We start from the raw sequence: 13,439 nt of genomic DNA, 5'->3' as shown, positions 1-13,439 counted from the left end.
GCTGTCCCCCTACCAAGCACCCCCCCAGACCAGAGCCTGTTCCCCACTCACAGAGTCCACAAGCAGTTTGGAGCAGAAGAAGCAGACACAGCGCAAAACCTTCATTGTCTTCACCAGGAAGCCCACGTGAAACACAGGCTTGGCCAGTTCAATGTGGCCAAAGTGGCCAGGACACTCTGTCATGTTTCCTGTGGGACATACAGCCAGTGCTTTCCTCCCAGCTCCCACTCATCTCAGAGGCCTCCAGGTGTTGACCCTAGTTTTCTTTGAGGATCCAACCCACCTCCCTTTGGGATCCCACCCAGTCCCCAGCACTGACCTGCGCATGTCTGGCAGCGGCCAGTCCGCTCAATCACCCCCTGCCTCGGGTCCATCAACCCCCCAAGCTTGGGGCGGCCTCCCTCAGTCGTCTCTGGGTATTTGATGCCACCCTCCGTCACAGACATTCGCTTCTGCAAACAAAGGAAGGCCAACAACTGCAGAGCGTTCCTAGTTTCTAGCCTTTGTGGCTGGGGAGCTCTGGACTAAGGTCTGGGAAATCCCTGAATTACTTACAGAAGAACTAAGTTCAGCCTGGAGTGAGGGGAATGGGGGATTGGTGTGTATACACTTCTGAAAAGGCCAAAGTTGAATATTCCAAGTCAGAGGCTTATTCCAGTCACTGAGGCAGGAAAAGCACTCACACTAGATAATGGTTGACCCAGGGTTCCATACAAATCACCTGCCACTAGGACATGAACCCCAGACTTCAATCTGGGTTGAATTCTAGGTCTCTGACATTCACAGGATTTAGCCACAAAAAGAAATAAAAGTTGTTTCAGGAAAAACAAAAAAACAAAACAATGCTTTATTTGTTCCTCCCAAGCAGAAATCAAGCTCATGAATCTGAGATCCTGGCAGGAGCCTCTCTGTACCTGTATCCTTGCCATGACAGCCCAGGTGTTCTGCACCAACACATGCCCCACCAACTCAAGCCCCTGGTAAGAAATGAGGCACTCAGAGATGCAGTCCTGTCTCTTTACCCTCATCTTCATCATGCCGTCCTTCTCAAGGCCTGACCTGCTTGAACCTTTTCGTGTCCAGATGGAGATTTTATTTCCTGTTTTGTTTTGTTTTGAGATGGAGTCTCGCTCTGTCGCCAGGCTGGAGTGCAGTGGCTCAATCTCTGCTCACTGCAACCTCCGACTCCGGGGTTCAAGCAACTCTCCTGCCTCAGCCTCCCAAGCAGCTGGGACTACAGGTGAGCGCCACCACATCCAGCCAATTTTTGTATTTTTAGCAGAAATAGGGTTTCACCAGGTTGGCCAGGATGGTCTCTTGACTTTGTGATCCGCCTGCTTCCGCCTCCCAAAGTGCTAGGATTACAGGCGTGAGCCACCATGCCTGGTCGGAGATCTTATTAAAAGACTGGAGAAACAGGTGCTAGGAAGACAGGTAGGTGGAAATGATTTGAAGCAAAAGTGAATAGCTGGAATCCCAAGAAAGGTAGAGCCAGGACTTGATGGGGACATTTCAGTGGAGGAAACAGAAGAACTCAGAAGCAGATACGCTGCGTGTGGCAGCTCACACCCATAATCCCAGCCCTCTGGGAGGCTGAGACGGGTGGATCACCTGAGGTCAGGAGTTCAAGACCAGCCTGGCCAACATGGTGAAACCCCATCTCTACTAAAAATACAAAAAAATTAGCCAGGCGTGGTGGTGGGCACCTGTAATCCCAGCTACTTAGGAGGCTGAGGCAGGAGAATCGCTTGAACCCGGGAGGCGGAAGTTACAGTGAGCCGAGATCACGCCACTGCACTCCAGCCTGGGTGACAGAGCAAAACTCTGTCTCAAACAAACAAACAAAAAAAGGTAATGCTATCGCATACTTACACTTAGTAAACTACAGCATAGTATAAACATAACTTATATGCGCAGGGCAACCAAAAAACTTCGTGTGACTTGCTTCACATTGCGGTAGGCTGGAACCAAACTCACAGTATCTCCAACTTATGCTTGGATACTCATTCTCAACTCTCTAACTCCAGCCAGGCCTCACTTTTCTTCTGGACTTTGGGTTCACATATTTAACTACCTGCTGAACTCCCTGCAAACATTCCACCAAAAAATCAAATTAAACATGTCTAAAAGCAAACTCCCTTTTCCACAAAAGCCTCTCTTTTAGTCTCCACCCCAGATTCAGAAACCTATGCTTACTTTTCCTTACCTTCAAGCATAAAACAGTTCAAAGAACATGGACTTAGTTCTCAGGGACCCTTGATTTGGAATTCTGACTCTACTACTTATTAACTATGTAACCATTAAGGACTTAATTAGCTAGCTTAAGTCCAGGATGTAATTGGTGCTTTATGAATGGACATTATTATTATTATTCAATCATTCAGCAGGTACTGGTCACTTTTACCTCCTTTATTTATTTATTTATTTTTTTAGGAGTCTCGCTCTGTCACCCAGGCTGGAGTACAGTGGCGGGATCTCAGCTGGGATTACACGCATACGCCACCACGCCTGGCCTCCTAAGTGTTTCTTGAATCTTGCCTCTCTTCTCCATCCCCACCACCACTGCCCTAGTTCAGGCCCTTCCTTTGTAGTCTACAACAGAGCGTTCGTATAGGTCACCAGCCTGTCTCTCTCCAGTCCTTCTACACAACAACTGGGGTGCTCATTCTAAAATGAAAATGTGTGCCAAAAATAAATAAAATAAAAATAAATAATAAAATAAAATAAAAATGTAATCATGCATACCCTTTTGTCCTCAGACTGACATCCAAACTCAGCAGGACAGCTTACCAAAGGATTTTATGATGTTCTCAACCTTCATTTCCCTGATGCTCCATACCTTCCTGTTCACTCCTCAGTACCAATCCCTTGGAGTTCCCTATCACCCAGCACAACCCGTGCTGCACTCCTCTGGGTTTTTTTTGTTTTTTTTTTTTTGACAGAGTCTTGCTCTGTCGCTCAGGCTGGAGAGCAGTAGTGAGATCTCGGCTCACTGCAAGCTCCGCCTCCTGGGTTCACGCCATTCTCCTGCCTCAGCCTCCTAAGTAACTGGGACTACAGGTGCCCGCCACCATGCCCAGCTAATTTTTTGTATTTTTTAGTAGAGACAGGGTTTCACCGTGTTAGCCAGGATGGTCTTGATCTCCTGACCTCATGATCCGCCCGCCTCAGCCTCCCAAAGTGCTGAGATTACAGGTGTGAGCCACCACGCCTGGCCTCCTCTGGGGTTTTCATATGCTAGCGCCTCTGCTTGGAATGCTTTTCCCACTGCAAAACTCGTATTTCAAGACTTGGCTCAGGCACTGCTTCCTCCAGGAAGCCTTTTCACAGCCTCCCCAAAATAGACAGGCACCCCTCCTCTGTGCTTCCACAGCCCCTCTGTCACTGCACATACAACAATGCAATAAAATGACCTATAGGTGTCTGTCTTTCCTATAACTATAAGCACCTCTCCGGCTGGCAGAATCCCTCAACCATCCTGAATCCCATGTGCCTGCCTGAAACGTGGCAGGCTCCTGATGTCTGTTAAATTGACCTGCTGCTTACGACTCTCCACTGCAGGGAGGTACCCTCAAAAAACCTGGAAAAAGAGAGGTTACCTTCTGACAGTCAAACCAGTAATCCCCTCATAATAGATCTGATTGGCCACTGCTGGGTAGAAACCAAAATGCTCTACAGATGCAAAGCTGAAGAAGTTCTGAACACCTCTCAACCTCAGACAGGTTCAAAACTCTCATCAACATGACCTGACGAAATCTCAGGGAGACAGTCCTCGAGTATGACTACATTTGCAAAGCTGGAACCTCATCAGCTGCTTTGTGTCTGGTGAGAAACATGAAGGGGATTGCTCACCTTGAATAAGAGACCAAAAGAAAAAAAAAAAAAAAAGGCAGTACAAATCTGGCCTCCAGAACAGACACTGCAGAGGGGCCTAAGAGAAATCACGCTCAACATTTTCAACCTCTGTCTGCTCAAAGTCTAGGCCGACCAAGCCAACCACCCTTCTAATAACTAATTCTGCTTCCAGGCTTTCCGAGACTGCGTCAGAGGGTGACAGCAGACACGCATATCCCGGTTAATGAGAAGAGCTATCCTTCCACCACCAAGTTCATGAACTCTCATTTATTTATTTATTTATTTATTCATTTATTTTTAAGAGAGGGTCTTGCTCTGTCACCCCGGCTGGAGTGCAGTGGCGCAATCTTGGCTCACTGAAACATCTGACTCTCAGGTTAAGTGAGTCTTTTTTTTTTTTTTTTTGAGACGGAGTCTCGCTGTGTTGCCCAGGCTGGGGTGCAGTGGCGCGATCTCGGCTCACTGCAAGCTCCGCCTCCCGGGTTCCCGCCATTCTCCTGCCTCAGCCTCCCGAGTAGCTGGGACTACAGGCCCCCACCACCACACCCAGCTAGTTTTTTGTATTTTTAGTAGAGACGGGGTTTCACCATGTTAGCCAGGGATGGTCTCCATCTCCTGACCTCGTGATCCACCCGCCTCGGCCTCCCAAAGTGCTGGGATTACAGGCTTGAGCCACCGCACCCGGCCATGGTTAAGTGATTCTTGTGCCTCAGCTTCCCAAGTAGCTGGGATTACAGGTGCCCACCACCACGCCTGGCTAATTTTTGTATTTTTAGTAGAGATAGGGTTTCACCATGTTGGCCAGGATAGTCTCAAACTCCTGGCCTCAAGTGATCCACTCACCTTAGCCTCCCAAAGTGCTGGGATTACAGGCGTGAGCCACTGCACCTAGTCTCAAACTGTCATTTTAAATTATATATTTATATAATTTAAATTATATTTTAAATTATAACTGCTTTAGCCCCAAACCCTTCGGCCAACACTGGTTCTCACTGCCTACAGGATAAAGGTGAAACACTTGAGGGGGTGGCCAGTCAGGCTGGGTTCTCTTTGGGTTCTGCCCCTGAGGTCACAGAACAAAAGGGCTGTCATTGAATCTCAGTAAATACTCATTCTCTTTCCTCTGCCTTTAGCAAAGCTAACAAGGTCCTTATTATAACTTGGCTTCAAGTCTCTTTTACAGCTTTACTTGGTACCACATTCTCCTACCCACCTCCCACATTTATGTTCTAAATACAATAGATTTCTCAAAATTCCTTTTTCTTCACATGTCCCCTTGGGAGTAAACTTCCATTTATTCTTTAAGACCCAGTTCAGAGGTCACCTCCTTATGAGTCTTCTCTAATTCTTCCTAGCCTTATGCACACCCCAGCAAGGTACTCAGCCCAATTTTAATTACTTGGTGACACATCTGTCTTTCCCATTGGACTGTAATCCTTGAGGGCAAGGGTCATGTTTTCTCTTCATATCCTCAGCACCTAGTACAGTAACCAACATACGGTGAGGGCTCAGCAACTATTTGCTGCATACATAGGATATCCCTCACAAGAAATAATTTGAACACAAGGATCATCTTCTGACTCATCAATGTAGCCCACACTCTACCTAAAAGAATACATTACTGGCCAGGCGCAGTGGCTCAAGCCTATAATCCCAGCACTGTGGGAGGCCAACGCAGGCAGATCACCGGAGGTCAGGAGTTCGAGACCAGCCTGGCCAACATGGTAAAACCCTGTCTCTAATAAAAATACAAAAATCAGGCCGGGTCCAGTGGCTCACGCCTGTAATCCCAGCACTTTGGGAGGCCAAGGCAGGCGGATCACGAGGTCAGGAGTTCAAGACCAGTCTGGACAACACGGTAAAATTCCGTTTCTACTAAAAATACAAAAAAAAAAAAAAAAAAATTAGCTGGGTGTGGTGGCACACTCCTGTAGTCCCTGCTACTCGGGAGGCTGAGGCAGAAGAATCGTTTGAGTCTGAGAGGCAGAGGTTGCAGTGTGCAGAGACTGTGCCACTGTACTCCAGCCTGGGCAATAGAGCTACACTCCATATCAAAAAAAAAAAAAAGGGAAAAGACTACTGCTTTAAATCCTTATTTAAATAAGTCAGGATATAAATAAAGTTACACATTCCATGGTAAACAGCTGTTTATATTTATTTTATTTTTTTTTTTTGAGACGGAGTCTGGCTCTGTCACCTAGGCTGGAGTGCAGTGATGCGATCTTGGCTCACTGCAAGCTCCGCCTCCTGGGTTCACGACTTTCTCCTGCATCAGCCTCCTGAGTAGCTGGGGCTACAGGCACTCGCCACAGCGCCTGGCTAATTTTCTGTATTTTTAGTAGAGCCGGGGTTTCACCATATTAGCCAGAATGGTCTCTATCTCCTGACCCTGTGATCTGCCCGCCTCAGCCTCCCAAAGTGCTGGGATTACAGGCGTGAGCCACCACGCCTGGCCAGACAGTTGTTTTTAATAAATAGGGGTCAACTACTGCGAATGAAATCCAGCACCATCTTTTCCCAAAATTTTGTGCACATGCTGTACAAAGCTCTAGTACCTCCTTGCAACCTTACCCTCACCTAGCAACATCTAAATCCATCTTTTAATAGCAAGGAGAACAGCTCTATCTCAAAGCCAATTCAAAGAGCCCTCTGTACCTCCACATACTCTGACCCCCAAGACTTCTGTAAAACACTTTAGCCTAAAATACCACCTATTTCACAACAGGAGGCCCCTCACTCACCCTCACCCATCCTTCTACGCAAAACTGAACCATCTGTTGGTCCCTCAAAATACAGACATATGAACCACAGACATACAGAGCACTACCAAAGCCCAACAATCCTACACCCCAGAAATGACTCTGGTAGACCTTTGTCAACAGTGTCCCATACTTTTATTTGTTATTATTCAATCTCGGGTCAGTACAACCACTGCCTACCAGGTTTTTTTTTTTTTTTTTTTTTTTTTTTTGAGACGGAGTCTCGCTCTCACCCAGGCTGGAGCGCAGTGGCACAATCTCGGCTCACTGCAAGCTCTGCCTTCTGGGTTCACGCCATTCTCCTGCCTCAGCCTCCCGAGTAGCTGGGACCACAGGCACCCGCCACCATGTCCGGCTAATTTTTTGTATTTTTAGTAGAGATGGGGTTTCACTGTGTTAGCCAGGATGGTCTCGATCTCCTGACCTCGTGATCCGCCCACCTCGGCCTCCCAAAGTGCTGGGATTACAGGCGTGAGCCACTGCGCCCGGCCTACCTACCAGGTTTAAGTGGTTCATATGCCTCAGCCTCCCAAGTAGCTGGGATTACAGGTGTCCGCCACTACACCCAGCGAATTTTTGTTACTTTTAGTAGAGATGGGGTTTCACTATGCTGGACAGGATGGTCTTGAGCCTGACCCTTAGGGATCTGCCCACCTTGGCCTCCTGAAGATTACAGGTATGAGCCACTGTGCTCAGTTCATTTGTTATTATTATTTTTTAATTGAGATAGGGTCTTGCTCTGTTGTCCAGGCTGGTCTTGAACTCCAGGCCTCAAGTGATCCTCCTGCCTCAGGCTCCCAAAGTGCTAGGATTATAGGCATGAGTCACAGCACCCATTTTTTTTTTCCATGCTTTAAAAAAAATGTAAATATGTTCCCATTTTAACATAAGGACTTCACTCTGCACACTCTTGAGTAACTTTTTCATTTATCCACAGATTACCTAACATTATCAGCCCACAGCGCCCTTCCATTTCAGTAACTCTCACAGCACTCACTAGGTCAAACGAGAGCCACGGCGGAGCGCACTGGCTCACGCCTGTAATCCCAGCACTTTGGGAGGCCAAGGTGGGCAGATCACTTGAGGTCAGAAGTTTGAGACTGGTCTGGTCAATGTGGCGAAATCCTCTCTCTCTACCAAAAATACAAAAATTGCCGGGTGTGGTGGTGGGTGCCTGTGATCCCAGCTGCTTGAGAGGCTGAGGCAGGAGAATAGCTTGAACCCAGGAGGCAGAGGTTATAGTGAGCTGAGATCTCACTTCTGCACTCCAGCCTAGGCAACAGAGAAAGACACTGTCTCAAAGAAAAGACAGCGACTTATTAAGCACCCTAGGCGCAAACAACTTAAGCATTTATGTCCTAGAAGCTTAATTAGCCACAAAAAAATAGCCAGGCGTGGTGACAGGCGCCTGTAGTCCCAACTACTCAGGAGGCTGAAGCAGGAGAAAGGCATGAAACCAGGAGGCGGAGCTTGCAGTGAGCCGAGATCACGCCACTGCACTCCAGCCTGGGCGACAGAGCCAGACTCTATCTCAAAAACAAACAAACAAACAAACAAAGAAACTTAACTAGCCATTTGAAAAAATACACATAAGTTGAAAATACTATTTTAATATATTAAAACAAAATAACATTTTTCTTTCTTTCCCAAATAACCATCTCATTCACTTATGGCGACCGTTAGGCAGTGCACCTCTCAAACCTTGGAAATCAGACTAAATAGCACCACCTTTATTTCTTCTACAAACTGATTTTTGCCTGTACTTAGCAACTGCTAAAAACCCAGCTTCACAAAAATATGACATCATAGAAAGGGATCTGGCACCACCTAATGTTGAAACGGAACCAGGAACTAGGAGTTCCAGGGTATCTGACAAATGTACCTGAGCTTCTCTTGGAAACTTAAAATACCTCACTGTGCCCACCGTGAGCGTGTGCCACAGTGTCTCAGGGCGACAGCACCGTGTGCGGCCCTATTGGGAAGTTCTTCTCTTACATGGTAATAATACACCCTAAGTTATTCACCAAGATTCCTATTAGTAAATACTGATTTATAATTGTCACTTTCAAACAATGTTGCAATCAAAGTCCTTCTACATTATCTATGCATATTTGTCCCATTATTTCATTCACTTGTTTATTCAACTCATTTTTATTACATGTCTATCATGTGCCAGGCACTACTTGAGATACTGAGGGAACATGAATAACACAGACAAGGTCCCTCAAGAAATCCATTCTCTAGCAAGGAAGCAAAAGACAGAAAAACTAATCCTTTCTGGAGTGACAGGCTGTGAAGGAAAATATAGCAGAGAATGATCAGAGAAAGCAAGGGCAGGGCAGGGGATGCTATTTAAACAGAGTGGTCAGGGAAGCGCTCCTAAAGATATGACATCAGCCAGGCGCAGTGGCTCATGCTTGGAATCCCAGCACTTTGGGAGGCCAAGCAAGGGGATTGCTTGAGCCCAGTTCACCAGCCTGGGTAACACAGTGAGAACCCATCTCCACAACAAATTTAAAAATTAGACAGGCATGGGGGTATAAGCCTACAGTCCCAGCTACTGAGATGGGGCTTGGGGGTCTGAGGTGGGAGCATCTTTTTTTTTTTTTGAGACCAAGTCTCACTCTGTCGCCCAGGCTGGAGTGCAATGGCACGGCCTCGGCTCACTGCAACCTCCACCTCCCAGGTTAAAGCGATTCTCCTGCCTCAGCCTCCTGAGTAGCTGGGATTACAGGGGTGTGCCAACACACCCAGCTAATTTTTGTATTTTTAGCAAAGACAGAGTTTCACTATTTCGGCCAGGCTGGTCTCAAACTCCTGACCTCGTGATCTGCCCACCTCGGCCTCCCAAAGTGCTGGGATCACAGACGTGAGCCACTGTACCTGGCCTGGGAGCATCTATTGAGCCCAAGAGGCTGCAGTGAGCTGTGATCGAGCCACTGCACTGCAGCCTGGGGGACAGAGGGAGACCCTGTGTCAAAAAAAAAAAAAAAAAAAAAAAAATTCCATTTCAACAGAGAACAGATATAAAGGAACAGGCATGCAGAGCAGCGGTCTGAGCAATGTTGTTCCAAGCAGGAGGAATAGTGAATAATAAAGTCCTTGAGGTGGGAATAAGCTTGCAGTGTTAGAGGAGCAAGCAGTCAGCATGGTTCAAGAAAAGCAAAGAAGAGACTAGTAATGAGATGGAGAGGCAAGGAGGAGCCAGATAAAACAGCACTTTATAGGTCAGAATAAGGAGTCCTGAAACCTCTGGAGAGGATTCCATGCAGGGAAGGGAAGGGATGAAGAGCTCTCTCTAGCCTGCTCTAGCTGGAAACTGTAAGAAGACCAACTAGGGCTACTAGAGCACTCCACAGGAAAGATGACAGTAAGGTGGAATATGGTGGGACACGGTGGTGGAGATGGTCATAAATGGCTGGATTCCAGGCATATTTTGAAAAGTAGAACTGACACTCTGGCAGATGGACTAAGTGGAGATTGTGAGAAAGAGAATCAAAGATGGCTTTTAGGTTTTGGGCCTGAGCAAATGGATGGAGAAACATTTACTAAACCATGCAAAACTGGGAAAGGGAGAATTAAGCTTTTTTAACCTAAGGATGAATTTTTATAAGTGGTAATGCTTGATCAAATGATTCACATATTAAAAGGTTGATAAAATTGTCAGACCAGAGGCCGGGCATGGCGGCTCATGCCTGTAAACCCAGCACTTTGGGAGGCCAAGGTAGGCGGGTCCCCTGAGGTCAGGAGTTCAAGACCAGCCTGGGTAACATGATTTCCCACTCCAGAGTTAACGACGTTAAAGGCGATCAGACGAATCCTAGGGAGTCTTTACAAGTTTGGTTAAGAAGCCAAACCCCGGATAGCTACTAAATACAAAAAATAGACAGACGTTGTGGCACACATCTGTAATCCCAGCAAATCGGGAGGCTGAGGCAGGAGACTCTCTTGAACCCGGGAGGTGGAGGTTGCAGTGAGCCAAGATTGTGCCACTGCACTCCAGCCTGGGTGACAAGAGTGAGATTCTGTCTCAAAAAAAGAAAAAAAAAAAAATTGTCAAACCATCCTCCAAAAAGGTTTTACCAATCTATCTTTCTACCAAAAATGTATAAGCATGTCTATTTCCCAATATTTTTGCAGCAGCGAAAAAAAGTTAGATAAGAGAAATAATTTTATTTTAATCTGGATTTTTATTAGAAAGTCAACTCTTTGTTGGCCATTTGCACTACTTCTGTGAACTGCCTATTCATCTCCTTTACCCATTTTTCTAGTAGATAGGTACTTTCCTTACTGATTTGTAAGTGTTCCTTGTACATCGATAAATTTAACCTTGTCTGCATAATTGCAAGTATTGTTTCCTGATCTGTTTTTCACCTTTGCCACAGTGCCTCTGTAAACAGAAGTGGCTCTTATTTTTATGTAGTGAAATCTGCCTTGGTCTTTCTTTATATATAACGTTTAGCTCATTTTAGGCATTCCATAAAACTTACCTATAATGAACTACTATTAAGGACTTCTGTCTCTGGTATGAGCCCTGCAAAAGCCTTCTATTTTTTTCTAGTATTTTATGGGTGTTTTTAGATTTAAGTCTTAACTTCATCTGGAACTGATTCTGTGGTATGGTGTGAGGTCAGGACGTTCTGACTCCTCACATAGCTGAATTTTCTTCCAGCAAAATGGTCTCTATCCACAAACAGCCACTTAACTCCATTCTTTCCAGCCAGTGGGCTCCCTCTACTCAGCTCCACAAGGGAAGAAGTCCAAGTCACCAATAGCTCTCCCCTAGGACTGCCCTCCTCTCTCTGGTCTCTCCTCCTCCCGCATCAGTTCTTCATAGAGCAACTACAGCAGTATTTTTTCCAATGCGAGTTTGCTGTCACTCTCCTGTTTATAACTGTCCAAGGACTACCTACTGAAAATAGAATTAAGTCCTGACTCCTTAACATAATATACAATATCCCATGCTTCTCCAGCCAATTTCTGTAACACTCTTCTTCTCTCATCCACTAAACCTCAGCCACACCGGCCGCCTTTCACCCTCTAGGACAAGCCCAAGTTCATTTCTCCCTCAGGCCCTTTGCACTTGCTATTTCCTCTGCCGGAAAAGCTCTGGCCATAGAAACTACGGCTTCGATGACTGGCTGCCTCTCATCGTTCGGGTAAAGTCTTCTCAGACAGTCCTTCCCAGACCCTGACACCATCCCATCTAAAGTAGCCCCTCCTCGGCTGGGCGCGGTGGCTCACGCCTGTAATCCCAGCACTTTGAGAGGCCGAGGTGGGTGGTTCACCTGAAGTCAGGAGTTCAGCCACTGCACTCCGGCCTGGGAAACGAAGAGCGAAACTCCGCCTCAAAAAGACAAAAAAACAAAAACCGAAAAAAAAAGGGGGGGGATCACCTGAGGGCAGGCGTTCGAGACCAGCCTGGCCAACATGGCGAAACCCCTCCTCTACTAAAAATACAACAATTAACGGAGTATGGTGGCGCATGCCTGTAATCCCAGGTAGTCAGGAGGCTGAGGGAGGAGAACCGCTTGAACCCGGGAGGCGGAGGTTGCAGTGAGCCGAGATCCTGCCACTGCACTCCAGCCTGGGCGACAGAGCAAGACCCAGTCTCAAAAAAATAAAATAAGATAAAAAAATAAAGTAGCCGCAGCTCAGTGACTCTCCATGGCATTACCCCGTTTCCCTCTATTCGAGACAATTGCCATTAACTGAATTATCTTGTTCATTTATTGTATTCGTGTTTACTGCCTGCCCTTTCCCACAGACAGTGCTCTTTAAGGTCCTGGTCTGTCGTGTTCACCTCTGTAACCCCAGAGTCTCTTCTGTCTACAATACAGCAGGCACTCAATTAATATTTGTATTACAGAAGAAGAGGAAGCTACCTGGGGTTTGGCTTCTTAACCAAACTTGTAAACACTCCCTAGGATTCGTCTGATCGCCTTTAACGTCGGTAATTCTGGAGTGGGAAATCAGTCACCCTTCTCTCTCTCTTTCTCACCCTCCAGCCAGCCCCCTGTCTCGGACAAAGCGCTAAGTTTGCTCAACTCTTTGCAAAATATAACTCTGGGAGGCCCGAGACTGGCGCCTGCACAGCCTTGGCGCTGCTGAGCCATGCTCCTGGCCCGTCACCCATAGGCAGCGAGAAAGCGCCAAGTTTCCGCAGCCCCCGTCCGGCCCCGCCCGCCAGGGAAGGAGGGAGGAAGGGGAGGGCAGAGCCGCTTACCAGTTCATCCGGACTCAGGACTCCGAACTGGACTCTCTTGATGGTGCGCAGCGGGCATGCGCTGTCCCCCGAAGGGGGGCCACCCCCGTGCATGGCGGAGGCAGGCGCGCTGCGCAGGCGCAAACCTCACTACAAAAAGCCTGCGCCGCCTCCGCCTAGGTGCTCAGACCTCGTCAGGGCGGCCACCGGGAAGGACCTCCCCGAGTTGGGAGGAAAAAGCCGGAGGAGGGGAAGGTGGGGGAGGGAAGGGGGCGGGGAAATAAGGAGCGAAAGGAGCCCTTCTTTCCCTTACCGGAAATTGTTCAGCTCCCAAAAAGGAAAAAAAAAAAAAAGGGGGAAAAGGAAAAGGTTTTTGGGGGAGGAAGAAGAAAAAGGGTAACGAATAAATAAGTAACCGGGCTCCTGAACGGCAGAGGTTACGGCAGTTTGTCTCTCCCCCTTCCGGGAGCCGCCTTCTTCTCCAACCGTCCCGGCCGCGCTCTCGGCGCTTCTGAGCAGCGAACTCGCCGAACGACGCCTCTTATAGATTCGCCCTCGCGTCCCCGCCCCTTCCTTTCCCGCCCTCCCTTGCGCTACGGGGCCGCCTGCGCAGGCCCGCA

General features: G+C 47.5%; 1 protein-coding gene across 1 annotated transcript in view; it reads right to left on the bottom strand.

The window, feature by feature from the left end:
- POLR2A (RNA polymerase II subunit A) overlaps nucleotides 1-13,336 on the bottom strand; it is a 32,610-nt gene extending 19,274 nt beyond the window's left edge. Inside the window, exons 1-3 of the mRNA XM_037987350.2 lie at nucleotides 12,841-13,336; nucleotides 320-452; nucleotides 52-188 (exon numbers count right to left, since the gene is read on the bottom strand). Of these exons, the coding sequence (XP_037843278.1) occupies nucleotides 52-188; nucleotides 320-452; nucleotides 12,841-12,933 (363 nt within the window). The 5' untranslated portion in view covers nucleotides 12,934-13,336. The remainder of the gene's footprint in view (nucleotides 1-51; nucleotides 189-319; nucleotides 453-12,840) is intronic.
- Nucleotides 13,337-13,439: the final 103 nt, after the last annotated feature.

Source organism: Chlorocebus sabaeus, chromosome 16 (genome assembly GCF_047675955.1).
Source record: "Chlorocebus sabaeus isolate Y175 chromosome 16, mChlSab1.0.hap1, whole genome shotgun sequence".
NCBI lineage: Eukaryota > Metazoa > Chordata > Mammalia > Primates > Cercopithecidae > Chlorocebus > Chlorocebus sabaeus.
Note: the sequence above shows the minus strand (reverse complement) of the source record. Positions and strands in the feature narration are given on the sequence as shown.